Genomic DNA, 15,725 nt, shown 5'->3' on the forward strand with positions numbered 1-15,725 from the left:
GCAGGTTTGGCTCTGCATCTACAGTCTGTTATACATCGAAACTTTGTGTATTTGTTAATGATGGAAAATATTGCCAAATAGAAACCGGGTGACTTTTGAGCCTTGCCGCTATGCAGCATATTACAACACCGTTTTATAATCATGCTTAAATGACGTCACATCCACCTCCATCTCCAATCTACTGATATCAGAGCTGTCAGTTTTGAGCCCACTGGCCGTTGAGAACGAAGCAGTGGAGACACATATGATAGGAGAAAAATACTTTAAAGCATTCAGACCTGGATTCCGCCTACTTTAATGTAGAGATGCATTCAGAAAGAAAGAACATGGCAGTAATTACTTCAACATAAACTGAGGTTTTAAATAAAGTAAAAAAAGACAAAAATTCAGTCCTGGACATGAAAATAAATAACATGGGGATTGCTGATGTATATTGCTCTGCGTGGAAGCAAATAGAAGGGATTACCCCTGGGAAATCACTTCCTGTAAAGCAATTGTTCTCTATGTCTTGCATTAAACTATTGAATGTAAGGGATTTCTCTCTCACTTTCCTTTGTAGAGTGGCATATTTATCATCCAGTTTGAGTGCTTATTATCAGCTGTGGGTAGGACCTGAAGAACTGAATAGAGACTTATTATTACCAGTCTAAAAGAGAGCTGTGGTGCTCTCAGAAAGTGGGTTCTACATAGTATCATAATTATCAAATTGAAGGGCTGAATCCATTGTTATGGTTCTGTATGTGGCTCTGTATAAGGTTAAAACATTGCTGCAAATTTCCTGGGATGTTTTTAAAAATTGCTTCCCTTTTCCTCTGAACCAGAAAAAAACACCGGTTATATGGTTCAGAGGTTTTGGAAACTGAAACAATGCAGAAAAAAAAAAGCGGTGGGCCTGAGGACTGGATTGAAAAGCGCTGCTAGCAGGTAAAATTAATAAAGAGCAATATTACAGGATTATACCTTCATTACACACACACACACACACACAACAATCATTATTCTTACCATACCTGCTCTGTACCAACCAGAGATGCCTAGATCTAGTGAGTGGATAAAGTGTGAGTGTGTCCCAAAAAAAAAAGACAGCAAGCGTACCACCTCCTATCAACGTGCTTTATCTGGAAGAGCAATGGTCAAGGAGATATAAAGATAAAGAAAGACCAATTGTTAATAATTACAGACACAGAAAGAGATTTATGGACGGAAAAATTTAGGAGGATCTCAGATAAACCCAGATCGTTCTTTCAGGATGGAGCTGTAACGAAGAGGAAAGAGTACTGGATACCAGAGACGATAATATAGAAGTAGGATCCCGAAGCATTTCAGGTACACTCTTAGAAAGGGTTCTTCAAGGGTTTTAAGGGTGGATTGAATAATCAAGTGTTCTCAGCTTTCAAAAAAAAAGGTTCTACTTGGAACCATTTTTACGTACGCTCTGTTGTAGGATTCTACATAGAAATTTTAAGAGGACAATTGTCCAGAGGTACAACTTAAGGGTTCTACATTTTGTAAGTGTGTAGCTTCGGAATATTTTAGGTGTGTAATAGAATATTTTTATTTTGAGCCTATGTAGTTGACCTAATAGATGCAACCTTTTATAAACAATAGTTATAAAACTGTATGTTTTGTTCTGAGCTGGACAGTTTGTACTGTACATTGGTTGCTCTGTCTTTTTTGTGGTTGTTTTGGTCAAAAGAACACACTTTTTGCAAAAGCACTAGCATTTGCTATGAGATAACAGACATAATACATATATAACACAGAACAGACATAATACATAATACTCATAATTTAGTTATACAACCATATGACAAGGCTTTGTTGTCCTGACTGTTTATCAAAGGTCTCTGAGATTAAAGGGAAAATCAACTGAGACTGATGGTTAGCAGAAGTGCTTTTGAATGTCTGTTCTTCTAAAGGTGATGTGAAGATAGGCCCTGTCTATCCAAATTATGAAATATGATCAGAAAGCAAACCAAATGCTAAATTATATTTTCTATGTATTTTAGATGCATAAAGATGATAAAGACAAAAGCTAGAAGCTCTCAGACTGTAGTTTGGAAAACCACAGTAGATACGAGCACTTAAGAAATCTTGAGGAAAGATTCTCAGACATAGGGTTTTTTTTTTTTTTTACTCATGCTGAGTTAAATGCAATTAAAAATGCTGACATGCCCAGAACAGATAACAGCCTTGAACCGTAACAGTATTGAGGTTCTTCTATTACTTTGTGGTCCACAGCTGTGGTGGTGTTGTCCAATTATAAAAATCCTCTCCTGATACAGAATTCCAGTGGGATTCAATTCCCAACACTTTTGAAAGACGAACAATGGCGCAGTATGTGGTGTCCAGACCACTTTACACAGAGGATGCCTTTACAGAACAGTATGAGAAAGTCTGCCGGAAACACAAGACCATGCTGGACCATGTTAAACAATACTTCACGTAAGCCTGAAATGTTTTATTTTGTATCACATTGAAAGACCATCAAGGTGCCTTTGAAAGTAGATGAATATTAGACTTTAACCACTGTGTGATATTCTGTTCTTTTCTCATTTATTGGACTTAATGTGTAAGGAACGGTATGTGTTTCACAGAACAAAGTTGAGACTAATGGTACAATTTTGATACTCTTTGTACATATGTGTGTGTTTGTGTGTGTGTGTGTGTGTGTGTGGTGATACAGTTGCAATTCAAACCGTGCAAAAAATGCAGCCTTGTCTTTGCTGCCCATCATTGGATGGATGAAAATGTACAATGTCAGAGAATGGATACTGGGTGATATTGTATCTGGAGTCAGCACTGGACTGGTGGCTGTACTGCAAGGTAAAACAAGCTACAATTAAACTTCATCATAAAACAAAATTGTGTTCTACAACTAGTTGCCTATTGTCTATTGTATCAGTTCCTGTATTCTACATTATACGATATTATAATATAGTATTAAAAATGGTCAGTAGAATGCAAAATAAGTTTTTCTTTTTGAGAAACCTCAAAGTCTTCATGAGCCCCTAATAAGTGATTCTTAACATAATCATAAATAAATCTTTGAAACATTCATACTTAACGACTGAATGATTTGTTTATAGTGTCTGTCATAACTCTTTGCACATTCAACACACAGCTAATCAGCCAAAGACAGGGGAAGCTCATAAATGTGAAACAGTGGTTCATATAATAAATTACACTTAAAATGGTTGGGTTTGCTCCTTTTCTTAGGACTGGCATACAGCTTACTAGCATCTCTTCCTGCCTGGTATGGGTTATATGCTGCCTTTTTCCCTGTGATCATCTACTTTTTTTTTGGCACTTCCCGACACATTTCTGTGGGTGAGTTGCGAGTTTTAAAAAGTAGTGTAAATGTGCTAAACATATGTATGGCCTAAAGTGGTATAATTCAGAATGGTAAGAACTGTACGACTGTCCCATTAAAGGGTGTTATATTTAGATCAAAGTGAGTTGCTGTGCTGGGTATAAGTATACAAACAAACCTGAAGATAACCTTTGTCTAATATATCAACAACATAAAGCAAGAGGCGCATGCGCAGCCTTTGTCTTCTGTCACTTACAGTCTGGCCATAAAATACAAAGACAATGCGACACATATCAAGAAGGAGAGACTACTAAGTTACAAATGTCCAATTTGGTGCCATATTTTTTAATGCTAATAGATTTTTTTAAACTTTGCTGGACAAAAAAAAGCGCTGCTGTAAGAGGACAATGTGTCTGTGTAAGACTAAAAGTATGGAACAGAAAACCATAACAAAATTGGATTTTCGTGCAATTCATGAAATATGAAGGCTTTATGAAAGGCAAGAACTCAATGCTTTTGTCTTTCTTGTTAATGGTAGCACTTTATATTACAGTACAGTAACTACCTAGTATATAATAATATTATAGTGCAAATATATAGAAATAGGTACAGGTAAACAGGTAATGTCTGCTACATGCTTTGTGTGTTGGATACATATTGGTACACAGTAACCCACTGAGAACTTAATAGGTTTGGAAATGAAAGTACATAGTTATACGACACTATTTGATGCTAAATCCATATTTGGACTTTATCAATAACAAATTACATTTTTGTATCAAAAACAATTTCAGGTAAGAGTTGAATAATTATATGATGTTACAAGCATCATTACACATTTGATACTTGTACTGATCTACTGTTTTAATCAGATATCCATGTATTTACTGAAGCAATTTGTTAGTACTGACCATTGTTATGTTATTTTGTGGCATTAAGGAGTCCTGTTAGTGACTATGCAAGACAAAAACGCAGCTTTTCATGTTACTGAGAAAAGTAAATCTTACTACCCATGCAGGAAAACTTACTGACTGTTAGAAATTGTTGACACTGAGGACCATAACTGATAAATAAACGTCTCCTTACAGAAAATTTCACCATATCAATTATAAGTTTTTCCTTGTTAAAACACCACATTTTTAATAGTTTCATTATTAGGCTTTGATTACAAGTCCCTGTAAATTAGCTGTAATTAGAGAAATGGCAACAAGCACATTGATATATATTTATGATATGCCTTGCAGCCAGCACTACTGTCAGAGTTATAGAAAATTCATCAACACCTTCTGAATAAATCAGACTAGAGAATTCAATGGTACTGTGGTGTAATGTGAAATAAGGTGCTACTATGTTAACCTAGTCATGTTAAACGGGCAGGTATTGATATTGTGTTGTACTTTTCTAGTAGTGATTCTTACAGAATTAAGTGTTCGCTTGAACTGCATTTTTCCAATTCAGGAGCGTTTCCAGTTCTGAGTCTCATGGTAGGGTCTGTAGTGACCAGGCTAGTGCCTGATGAGGGTCCTCCAGCCAACATCACAGGCTTCGAGGGGCTTACCATGGACCAGCAAAGAGCCATGGTGTCTGCCTCACTTACCTTCCTCATTGGTATTTTCCAGGTATGCCTGTATCCTCTCATAATCTTCATCTCTTGCTGTGTTACTTATTTATTGCAGAAGGTGACTGACATAAGCTGTCATTCATAAATACAGTATCCAGAACTGATAACTGAAAATTCGAAAAATGTATCGGTCACACTGAACTTCAGAGTCTTTTGTAGCTATGTGGTAACTCTTCTGCTCTCTTTCACTCAGCTTGGCATGGGGTTGCTGCAGGTTGGCTTCATAGTCATTTATCTATCTGATACTCTTGTATCCGGGTTCACTACTGCTGCTGCAGTTCAAATCCTGGTGTCACAGCTCAAATTTATTTTCGGGCTGACGGTACCAGGCTTCAGTGGACCACTCTCCATTATCAAAGTAAGTTCAACAGGTTTTGAGTTACTTTTCTGTACTATATAGTTCCAATTGTTACAATTAAGTTTAAGGGACTGCGCATGAAGTATGTCACAACATGTCATAAACACCTTATCTTGGTTCAGTAGTAAAACGTAATCTCACGTACGGTCACTCCATTAATACTTCATTATTTTAATACTAGACCCTGGAGAGAACCTTTGGGCAGATCACATCCACAAACATCCATGATTTGGTGACGGCCATTGTGGTGATGGTTGTTGTGTTCATTGTGAAAGAGCTCAATGAAAGATTCAAGAAAAAACTTCCGGTGCCCATCCCAATAGAAGTCATCATGGTGAGTATATCAGATGAAACAATACACATGAAAGCAAGCAATAATGTAGTGACTTTAATTAATTTATTAATGAATCACTGTTATTGATTCGTGAATGCAACTAATGACTGTTTTTATTGATTTATTAATCTTAAAAAACAAATATTACCTTTTGCTCTTTGCAAATTTACCTATTGTTTATTATTACCATGTTATGCAAGACTCAATAAATTATATGAGAAGAAAGATAAAGGCTCCAGCCTAGTTATCCTTTCACCAATTTAAGGGCTTTACCTGGCACAGAACTGGCAGGTAAATAGAGAGTTGAACCAACTGGTCTGCAGTTGCTTCGGAGATGCTCGGCCCATTTTTTTATGTGTATGTGTTAAAACTGAGAAACGTCACATTGTACCCAGGTGTCAATTTAAAGGGGGGCTCAAGCAAAAGCACCTTTTGGTTTATGTGAATGGCAAAGCAGAGCTTTTCTAGATCTAGATCAGGAACTATAATTTGAAGAAAATGTAAATCATAGCATACAGATTGGCAGAACTAACAATCAAACTGAAAACATAAGGTCTGCCCATCCTACTATACTTAGTTAAGCCAGAAGAATGGAAACACAGACTTCTTTTCATCACATTTCCATGATATCAGTGTTAATCAACACACAAAATAAACATTACGCCAATCACATTCACAGCACTCATGAAAGAAAATCCCAGTTTTAATTTCGAAAGTGTCCTTCAGAATAAAAGGCTGTTCTGATAAAAATTGGTCTTTTCTAAAAAGCATAATCAAAATGGAATTCCAAAGTACAACCAGCAAAACCTTTTTAATTAGCACGAAATGTGCTCCAAAGATAAGATGGTAATGCTGCTGTGTCATGCATGCTTGACTTTTTTTGTTAACCATCTTTATCATGCACTACTTTTCTGCTTCACCACAAGTGCAACTTTTCCGTCTTTCAAATGTTTTCGCTCTCTCAAAGATGTGATATAGCAACACAACATTACTAATCAATGAAGTGATTGTTGCAGATGTAATTGAATTTTCATTCACAATTACGATTTCCCTGAGGATGAGTATTAACTCAACAATTTCCCTGGTTATACAGACTATCATAGCATGTGGTGTATCCTATGCATTCAATTTCGAAGGAAATTATGGAGTGGATGTTGTAGGAAAAATACCAGATGGGTAAGCAACAAAATCTTGAATTATTTTATATTTAATGTTTAAGATTGACCATAGAAAAGAATGAGAAGTTTGAGCACAACATATTTTCTCCTCCCACTAGATTTGAGCCACCTCTTGCTCCTAATATTCAGATCTTTCAGGAAACGGCAGTAGATGCTTTTCCTATGTGTATAGTGGGTTTTGCTGTGGCCTTTGCTGTGGCTAAAGTCTATGCTGTCAAACATGACTATGTTATCGATGGAAACCAGGTGAGCTCCACTGTCATGTAGCTTTAAAGACAATGGGACAACAAATAATCTCCAGGTCATTTGATTGTCATGCAAAACTTGTGTATGTACAGGAGCTCATAGCTTTTGGTTTAAGTAACATCTTCGGTGGATCGTTCAGATCGCTGGCAGCCAGCACAGCTCTCTCCAGGAGTGCAGTACAGGAGAGCACAGGAGGGAAAACACAGGTACTGTCCTTCATAAACATGGGCCATGTTCATCAGTTAAGCATTTGTCAGTAATTTTTATGAAGTATGCATGTGTCTCTATTGCATTGTCGCTTAAACAGAAAGATATTATTGACACTTCATTACATTTCAAACCATGTGTAAGATGAACAAACATAATTAACAGCAAATTAACAAATTCATTACCATCACAATGGAATGCTTAGCCAAGTAAAAATCAAAATAAATAAACAGAAATACTGCCCTCTAGGGTTGAGGTGGAGGTATATACAATAATGCAGTGAAGGACTACAGTGAAGCTCACAGGAAAGGCACGTAATTCCAGGAAAAAGAAAATTAATGTTTACAGGGTTAAGGGTAGAAAATTATATTGCCATATACAGCCTATAAAAAGAGTGAACTACAATAAGCTGCCTTTAAAAAGTCCTATTTTACCTTTATCAGATGATGTGTTAACTCATTTAATTTGTACTGTATTGTGCAATGACATCAGCAGAGTACAATTAAACATTAAACATCTGGCCTCTGTTCTACCAAAATATAACCAGACTGTTGTCATTTTGCAGATTGCTGGTGTTCTCTCTGCAATCATTGTCCTGATAGTAACTCTGGCCATAGGGTTCTTGCTACAGCCACTGCCAAAGGTAACCTTCAGGCTTAATCTGCAGTTCTTAATCTGCAGTGTTTAATCTGCATCCACTGAATCTGCCCTCAGAGTATGCATAATCAGTATCATGAAACACACTCGGAGTCTGAGTTCAGTGTTCTGACTTTTGGTTAATCCCTCAGTGTGTGTTACGCTCCATATGTGTGTTGTATGATGTGTGTTTTGTAGTCAGTGCTGGGTGCAGTGGTCATAGTGAACCTGAAAGGGATGCTGATGCAGGTGCGGGAAGTCCCTTACCTCTGGAGGAAGGATCGACCTGACTGCGTAAGAGACCTCCGTGTTTTCTTCCTTCCATCAGCAAGCGAAAGTTCCTGATAAACAAATTATATTAGCCATCTATCAGATAATCAGAATACAGCAGAAGCATGATGTGTAACGTCTCCAGACAAAAAATACCAATAGACAAATGTTTCTGCTACTTCTACTACTAAAATGGAAAAAAAATCAACATTATTAAAAAAAAAAAAAAAAAAAACATTTCTCTCCCATCTGTATTTTGTTAGAGAGCTAGCTAACATTAGCTAACGATGGGCTTTATGAGAGAATTTCTAATTCAAAGTGTATAATCTTCAGAATTGATGCTAGATCGCTAACATCAGTTAAAATGACAGGATATTTCAGAAAACACTGAGGGTGCAGTTAAAAAATTATACCTATTCAGCTGTGCCACTCACTTCTCCACTCACTCCTACTTCACAGAAAACCTGAGTAAAAGTTCCTAAAAGTGTAACATTCAGAAAATGCTCTACTAACCCAAAAGGGTTATCTGGGTGCAGCATTAATTTATTTAGACCACTGAGAGAATTGTTGGTGAATAATTAATTGTACTGTATTTTCTAATAATGTACTTAAAAGACTCCTGTAATGGCTTTTGTAATTGTGCGCCCTTTACCTCCCTCCATTCAGGCTGTTTGGGTTGTGACCTGCGTGGCCTCCATTTTGCTGGGGCTAGATATTGGCCTTGCTGTGGGACTCGGAGCAGAGATGATTGCTGTTGTCTTCAGGACTCAGTTGTGAGTGTGCCTAAATGCAGTTATTTGACAAAAAGGCATGAGAACCTACAACAAACCAAATATTTATATAAAAGATACATTTTCTAGTTGAACTCTTAAGAATAAAATTACTCCAGGAACCTAAGAGTTTTGTTTAGTTGCTTATAGAATAACAGTATATGTCCTCTATTTTCCAGCCCACACTGCTGTGTCCTGGCAAACATCTCTGGCACTGACATTTACAGGAACCGCAAGGACTATGTCAGTGTAAGTCACTTATAATTATAGATTCCCCACATACAGATTACAGTTCAGAAATATTCCACAGTCCCTGCCTTAAAAGCAATAAAAAGGGCAAACCTAAATCTGACATGGTCTAATGTAGCTCTATAGGAGTGTCAGTGCACAAAACAATTTTGTATTTTATAGTCTGGAAACTAAAAATATTAAGAAAAAGCTTTAAAAAAATATTAAGAAAAAGCTTCACTTTAAAAGTGAAGTTTTGATGCCATTAGATACTGGCTTATGTGTTAATGCACACACTTTTAAAAAAAAATCATATTTTACATGGGAAATATCTCTCAACTCGGTGAGCATTTTCAAAAACCAATTTCTTATTCTTAACCTTACACAGATATATGAACCAGAGGGAGTGAAGATTTTCAGAATTCCTTCACCAATATTCTTTGCAAATATTGATTTCTTCAGAGGCAAACTGCTTGATGCTGTAAGTATTTCTAAAATTATAAGCATGACTTTACTCATCTTAAGTCACTTATCTTCAGCAACAAGGACCTGCCCGAACATTGCCCTACTCAATGTATTGCACAATGGACTCAGAAAAAATGAAACAAGCAGAAATAAACAGTTTATAGTGTTCTTCTGGTGAGGTAATTAAGAATCACACCTACCTATAGTGCCTCAATTCATATAATGATTTACTTCTTGTAGGGGGTGTTGCCAATTTTGGGACAATTGCTCCATGGTAATACACAAACTATAAACTGTTTTCCATTCATCAATATTTTTTTTAAATGTGTGTTCAGTTGTATGAAGTCCTTCTTGCACGTCCACAGCTAGTTCAAAAGTGCAGCTCACCTTCTGGATTTGAATGGATTTGAAATGAAGCAATCAAGATGTGATTGACATGTAGACTTTCTGCTTTAACAAAAAACATTGCGTTAACCGTTTAGGAATTACAGCCGTTTTTTAACAGAGTCCCTCCATTTTCCCATGCTCAAAATGAATTGGACAAACTAACATAATCATAAATATTAGGAATATTTTTATACTTGGATGCAAATCCTTTGCAGTCAGTGACTGCCTGATCCATTGTTTTGGTGTACAGAGGCAAAATTGTGAAACCTGTGTCACTGTCCAAATACTTATGGACCTGACTGTAGTTGTATAGAGAAAAGCCAAACAGTATTAAATATGGTGTGTGGCTTCCAATACCCTTAGGTTTAAGTATAAGGTTTAAATTTATATACTGTATGTTTATTGTTTTTTTTTTTTAAAATACACTAAACAAATAGACTTCCTCTTGTATTGCAGATATGGATTACACACACTTACAGCTTCTAGACCATTAAAGCCCTGCTATCAGTTTCTCCTGACTGTTCCTTGACCCTGGCTATAACTGAAAGATATTTGTTTTCCTGTTGCTGTGCCAAGGCTATACTGAGAAATATTTTATTCCATAGCTTTTGGGAAAGCATCTTCAACAAGGGTATCTTGTTGAGGCTAGAGGTGTGTGGTATTGGCATACCACAGACAGATTCACACAAACGGGAGGTTTTTACTTTCATGCAGGCGCAAGTGAGCAGTCAGATATGACGTTCGCAAGGCAAAGAAAGACCATATTCATTAACATGAATGTGCGGCGCTGCACAATGCATTTATGGCATTTATCCTTAACTGCCTAATCAGGATCAGTAAACAGATAATGTTATTGCATTACACCCCTAATTTGTATTTCTGTATACCCGTATGCATGTCTGCATGTTATTGTCTAAAGCAGAGGACAGTTCTTTGGTCAACACATGTTGTTGTAAATGTACTTATTTACTTTTTCCTCTGTTACAGGTGGGCTTCAATCCATTGAGAGTACTAAGAAAGAGAAATAAAGCCCTGAGAAAAATTAAGAAGCTAATTAAGAAAGGGGAACTCACAGTCACAAGTGTAAGTTCACTTCAGTTCATCGTGAGGTGGCAGCATGGTCTGGCCCACTGTGCTTGAACCTTGAGTCTAGAGACAGATGGCTATCAGACGTGTAACATGTAATCATTTTTTGGTTTTATTATCTGTATACAGAAGTTTGGAGTCTGTACATTTGGATAACAGAAGGCTCTTATGTCCACCACTGGAATTTTATCAATTACAGAATCTTGTTTTAAATGCTGAGAAGATCATTACTTTTTCCACAGAAGGGACTACTGGCCACATGCTCTATGCCAATTGAAGAGTCAGAAGATGAGAGCAACATGGAGGACTTAGATCAGCCAATAGACTTCTCAGACCTTCCTGTTCAGGTGAACTGGAGAGCAGAGCTTCCTGCCAACATCTCTGTTCCTCCAGTGGACATCCACAGTCTCGTCCTTGACTTCTCTGCTGTCTCCTTCCTTGACATCTCAGCACTCAAAGGCCTCAAAACGGTATGGCAATTGCATCCTAACCTGCCTATTGTATTCACATAGAAATAAACAGCCAAAAATGACAGCCGAAAATGCAACACATATGCACATTGCAGAGTTAGAGACTGCATAGTTTTTTAATAAAGTATTTTACAGCATGTTTGGCAAGTATAATGGACTTCGTTCACTTTAGAAATGTGATAACACTGTGCCATAAAATTTCCAGGCTTTGAAAGAATTCATCCGCATCGATGTTGATGTCTACATTGTGGCCTGTGATCGTAAGTTTAAATGTTACTTTATTGAGGCATATAAACTGCCCCAATTACGTTGCCATTGCAGTAAAACTGTTAGACATTATCTACCACTAACCTTTGAAATTCTCTTCCTAGCTTATATCATTGAGAAACTCAAGAGCTGCAAATTCTTTGACAATGAGATTACAACATCCATCTTCTTTCTGACCCTCCACGATGTGATGCTGCACATACTTAATCTCCATCCGCCCCTCAGCATTAGTGACAAGGTGAGGAGGCTTCAGAAAGTTTTTCTGCCACTGCCATGTCCCATGTTTGGCTATTAAACATGAATAATTCACTCTGTTTAACCCATTAATGTGCCCATATAGGTATATAACAAGATTCATGACAAGCTAAATAATGGAAATAACAGCTTGCGCAACAGAGAAAAACCAGTGAGTGAACTGACCAATATTTATAGCTTTTGTACTACACTTTTTACCACACTCTAATGATAATTTATCATTATTTAAACAGTGGAGAAAAAAAATTGTCCTTCTTTGCAGGGCCAGGAGCCAGAGACCAGGTTCTAATGCACACCATCTCAGTTACTCTCAAGTATGCAGGGGAAACCAAGATCGAATCAGCTGTTAGATGCTTTGAAACTTGTGAATTATTAATGTAATTTATAGATGGAAAATCTATTCTGTATAGTTTCAATGTTTGGCACAGATTTGTACTGTATAATGTCTTTTATTTACAGAAAATTTATGCATTTAGAGGTACATAATCATGGAATCAGTCTTGTATCTGGATTACTGGAGAAATGTGGATGCATACTATAACATTTCCACTTTTGTACATGTAAAATATTTTTATATATGAAACGTAGTATAGTATATTATGTCAGATGTGTGCACAGCATTATTATTTAAAAATAAAATGACAATATTTCTCAAAGTTTTCCCCTTCGTGGTCTTTATTATTATGTTATTATATGTCATTATACAGTATATTAATGCGGCATTGTTCCTCTGTTGCCTCTTAGCCATTATTAAAAGAGCAGTGGGGTGAATATTACAAAAAAACTCTTATTGGCTACACTAAAGAAAACTGCAGGTCATTTGATGTCAATGCATGCAGACACACCTCTCTCCAGAGTGAGAGTCTCACCTACTGAATATGTAGTTACACATTTCAGTAGGACTTGATGGTAGGATGGTATTTTACCCTATTTTTTATACGAATTCTACATTATTTTTAATGTAACCGCAAAAAAAATTGTTGGAGAATGGGTTGGTTTCAGAGAAAACGTGTGGGCAGCCATTTGATATTCCCAGACATACACATTTTACAAAACTGGTGTTAAAAAGTTAAAAAACTAAAAAGGTATAAGTGTTCAGGGATACTGATCCATTACCATTGTGAAAAACATCATTCAGGAATAGAAGAAAAACAGACACAAAAACAGTTTTTGTTAGATGTATCATACTACTAATGGGATTTCCCAGATTATCATGTTATGGTGGTTTTCCAAAATATGAGGTTTCCTTGATGTTCTCCTTGCGTCTGTAAGTGTTTTCTCTGGTTTCTATTCCTCCCAAAAATCAGGCCAGTTGGTGGCTTGGATATGATAAATTGTCCTATTTTTGATCGCATGTGTGTGGTGCCCATCCTGAATATAGATGCACATAGCACTGCATAGTTTGGTCTTTTGCCAGATATAAGATAATGTTTAATTAAGGGTTGAAGAAAAATAATATGTTAAAAAATATGGAAAACACTGTACTCTGCATAGCTGTGGCCCTTGTGTGCACTATTTATTTTTTTGGGTAATTGGAGAGACATTATCAGAAGATATGACCACATCACCCATATCTTATCCACACTGCATTGGCTCCCAATCAAATTTCATATTGATTATAAAATACTACTATTGACCTATAAAGCACCAAATGGTCTCGCGCCACAGTACCTGAGCGAACTTTTGGTCTTTTATGATCTGCCAGACCTACTCAGATCAAAAGGTGCAGGCTATTTGTTGGTACCTCGAATAATGCGGGCAACAGCTGGGGGTAGAGCTTTCTCTTACAAAGCCCCACAGTTATGGAACAGCCTTCCACTTAGTGTCCAGGGCTCAGACACAGTCTCAGTGTTTAAGTCTAGGCTGAAAACATATTTGTTTAGTCAAGTCTTTTGTGAATAGTTTTCTTAGGTACAGGGGCAGGTCTGGAGGGTTTCACAGGCATAGAGTGTTGTGGTGAACTGGGATGTTTGGATGCTGTCGCCCCCCCCCACTCTCACACGTTCACTCAGGTTTACCGACAGTGGAGTGGCTGGCTGCTTTATGTCCCAGGATGCCCTCATGTCTGTGTTAGCTTCTGGCTCTCTCTTTTAGTTATGTTGTCATAGCTAGTCTTGCCGGAGTCCCTGCTTGCACTCTGCATGCAAAGTACATTGTGCTTAACCATTAGAGGACAAAAGCTTACCTAACAATCTCTTCCTTTCTCTCCATCCCTCTCTCTCCCTGACTCTCTGTCGAGCTACACATGCTACTTCTGAGATGCCAGAGATGCCAGTGATCCTGACCCCTTCTGCTCCTCCTCGCTGCCTGACCCATCCTGATGCACCTTCTGCTTCTCCCCACTGCTTGACCCATCCTGATGCCCTACTTCTGGTTGGAGTTCTCATCGGTTGAGTTCGCTCGCTGCTGCTGGGGGTGGCCCCATATGGAAGACCTGAAGAACTGTTTGGTTTGCTGGGGATGGCGCCACCTGGGGGCTGTGGAGATGGCATGGGGATCTCATATGGGGAGCTGTACTGTAATGGCCTGGGACTGAGATTGCTGTAGTGGCTTTGGGGCTGCGGTTGCCACGAGCACCTTCGTACTCAGGACTCCATCAGTGGACAGTGGATAGATTTTAACCAGCTGGACTTCTTGCGAAAACTGCGATGAATTTATTGGTTGCACAATTGCACTATTTGTCCATATAGTACACAATAATAGAAGGGATTTATTTATTCCCTTTTAAGCCTGGTTCCTCTCAAGGTTTCTTCCTCATATCATCTCAGGGAGTTTTTCCTTGCCACCGTTGCCACTGGCTTGCTCATTAGGGATAAATTCACAGTGATATTCAAATATTTACAGTATATTTTTGTGAATCCATTTATTTCTGTAAAGCTGCTTTGTGACAATGTCCATTAAAAGTGCTATACAAATAAAATTGAATTGAAATGAATTGAATTATCTTATTTTTATATAAATGATGGATTGTATTAAGCGTGTCTGAAGAGTACACAGCTGAGGTTGCTTATGAAAAGCACTGTACATTTGGCATCACAGTGAACAGTCAGTTCTCAAAGTTGATGTGTTGGAAGCAGGAAAAATGGGCATGTCGATGCATGTGGGGAGCAAAGGCTAGCCCGTCTGGTCCGATCCCACAGAAGAGCTACTGTAGCACAAATTGCTGAAAAAGTTAATGCTGGCTCTGATAGAAAGGTGTCAGAACACACAGTGCATCACAGCTTGCTGCGTGTGGGGCTGCGTAGCTGCAGACCGGTCAGAGTGACCATGCTGACTCCTGTACACTGCCGAAAGCACCTACAATGGGCACGTGAGCATCAGAACTGGACCATGGAGCAATGGAGGAAGGTGGCCTGGTCTGATGAATCACGTTTTTTTTTTTACATCATGTGGAAGGCCGGGTGTGTGTGCGTCACTTACCAGGGGAAGAGATGGCACCAGGATGCACTGTGGGAAGAAGACAAGCTGACAGAGGCAGTGTGATGCTCTGGGCAATGTTCTGCTGGGAAACCTTGGATCCTGGCTTTCATGTGGATGTTACTTTGACACGTACCACCTACCTAAACATTGTTGCAGACCAAATACACCCCTTCATGGCAACAGTATTCTCTAATGGCAGTGGCCTCTTTCAGCA

General features: G+C 38.0%; 1 protein-coding gene across 2 annotated transcripts; it reads left to right on the forward strand.

Moving 5' to 3' along the window:
* The first annotated feature begins 1,018 nt into the window (after positions 1-1,018).
* On the forward strand, positions 1,019-12,747 carry slc26a3.2 (solute carrier family 26 member 3, tandem duplicate 2). 2 transcript variants are annotated; one of them, XM_053241747.1, is made up of 21 exons: positions 1,019-1,326; positions 2,242-2,445; positions 2,687-2,826; positions 3,220-3,330; positions 4,772-4,932; positions 5,128-5,292; positions 5,474-5,626; positions 6,720-6,802; positions 6,903-7,050; positions 7,143-7,256; positions 7,823-7,900; positions 8,092-8,187; positions 8,830-8,936; positions 9,113-9,182; positions 9,550-9,642; positions 11,001-11,096; positions 11,342-11,569; positions 11,775-11,829; positions 11,941-12,074; positions 12,177-12,242; positions 12,354-12,747. In XM_053241747.1, exons 2-21 carry the CDS (start codon positions 2,330-2,332, stop codon positions 12,378-12,380), a joined length of 2,241 nt encoding a protein of 746 aa, XP_053097722.1. In that variant the 5' UTR covers positions 1,019-1,326; positions 2,242-2,329; the 3' UTR covers positions 12,381-12,747. The 2 variants fall into 2 exon arrangements, with proteins under 2 accessions (XP_053097722.1, XP_026778970.3); XM_026923169.3 differs by having other exon boundaries at positions 1,024-1,326; positions 2,286-2,445.
* Positions 12,748-15,725: the final 2,978 nt, after the last annotated feature.

This window comes from Pangasianodon hypophthalmus, chromosome 18, assembly GCF_027358585.1.
Source record: "Pangasianodon hypophthalmus isolate fPanHyp1 chromosome 18, fPanHyp1.pri, whole genome shotgun sequence".
NCBI classification, from domain to species: Eukaryota; Metazoa; Chordata; class Actinopteri; order Siluriformes; family Pangasiidae; genus Pangasianodon; species Pangasianodon hypophthalmus.

What these genes read in the sequence shown, in the direction of transcription:
- slc26a3.2 (XM_053241747.1), top strand. Translation starts at nt 2,330, where the DNA reads ATGGCGCAGTATGTGGTGTCCAGACCACTTTACACAGAGGATGCCTTT. An exon ending in GACCACTCTCCATTATCAAA is followed by an intron (nt 5,293 to 5,473) that starts GTAAGTTCAACA and finishes TTTTAATACTAG; the next exon opens with ACCCTGGAGAGAACCTTTGG. An exon ending in CTACATTGTGGCCTGTGATC is followed by an intron (nt 11,830 to 11,940) that starts GTAAGTTTAAAT and finishes TTCTCTTCCTAG; the next exon opens with CTTATATCATTGAGAAACTC.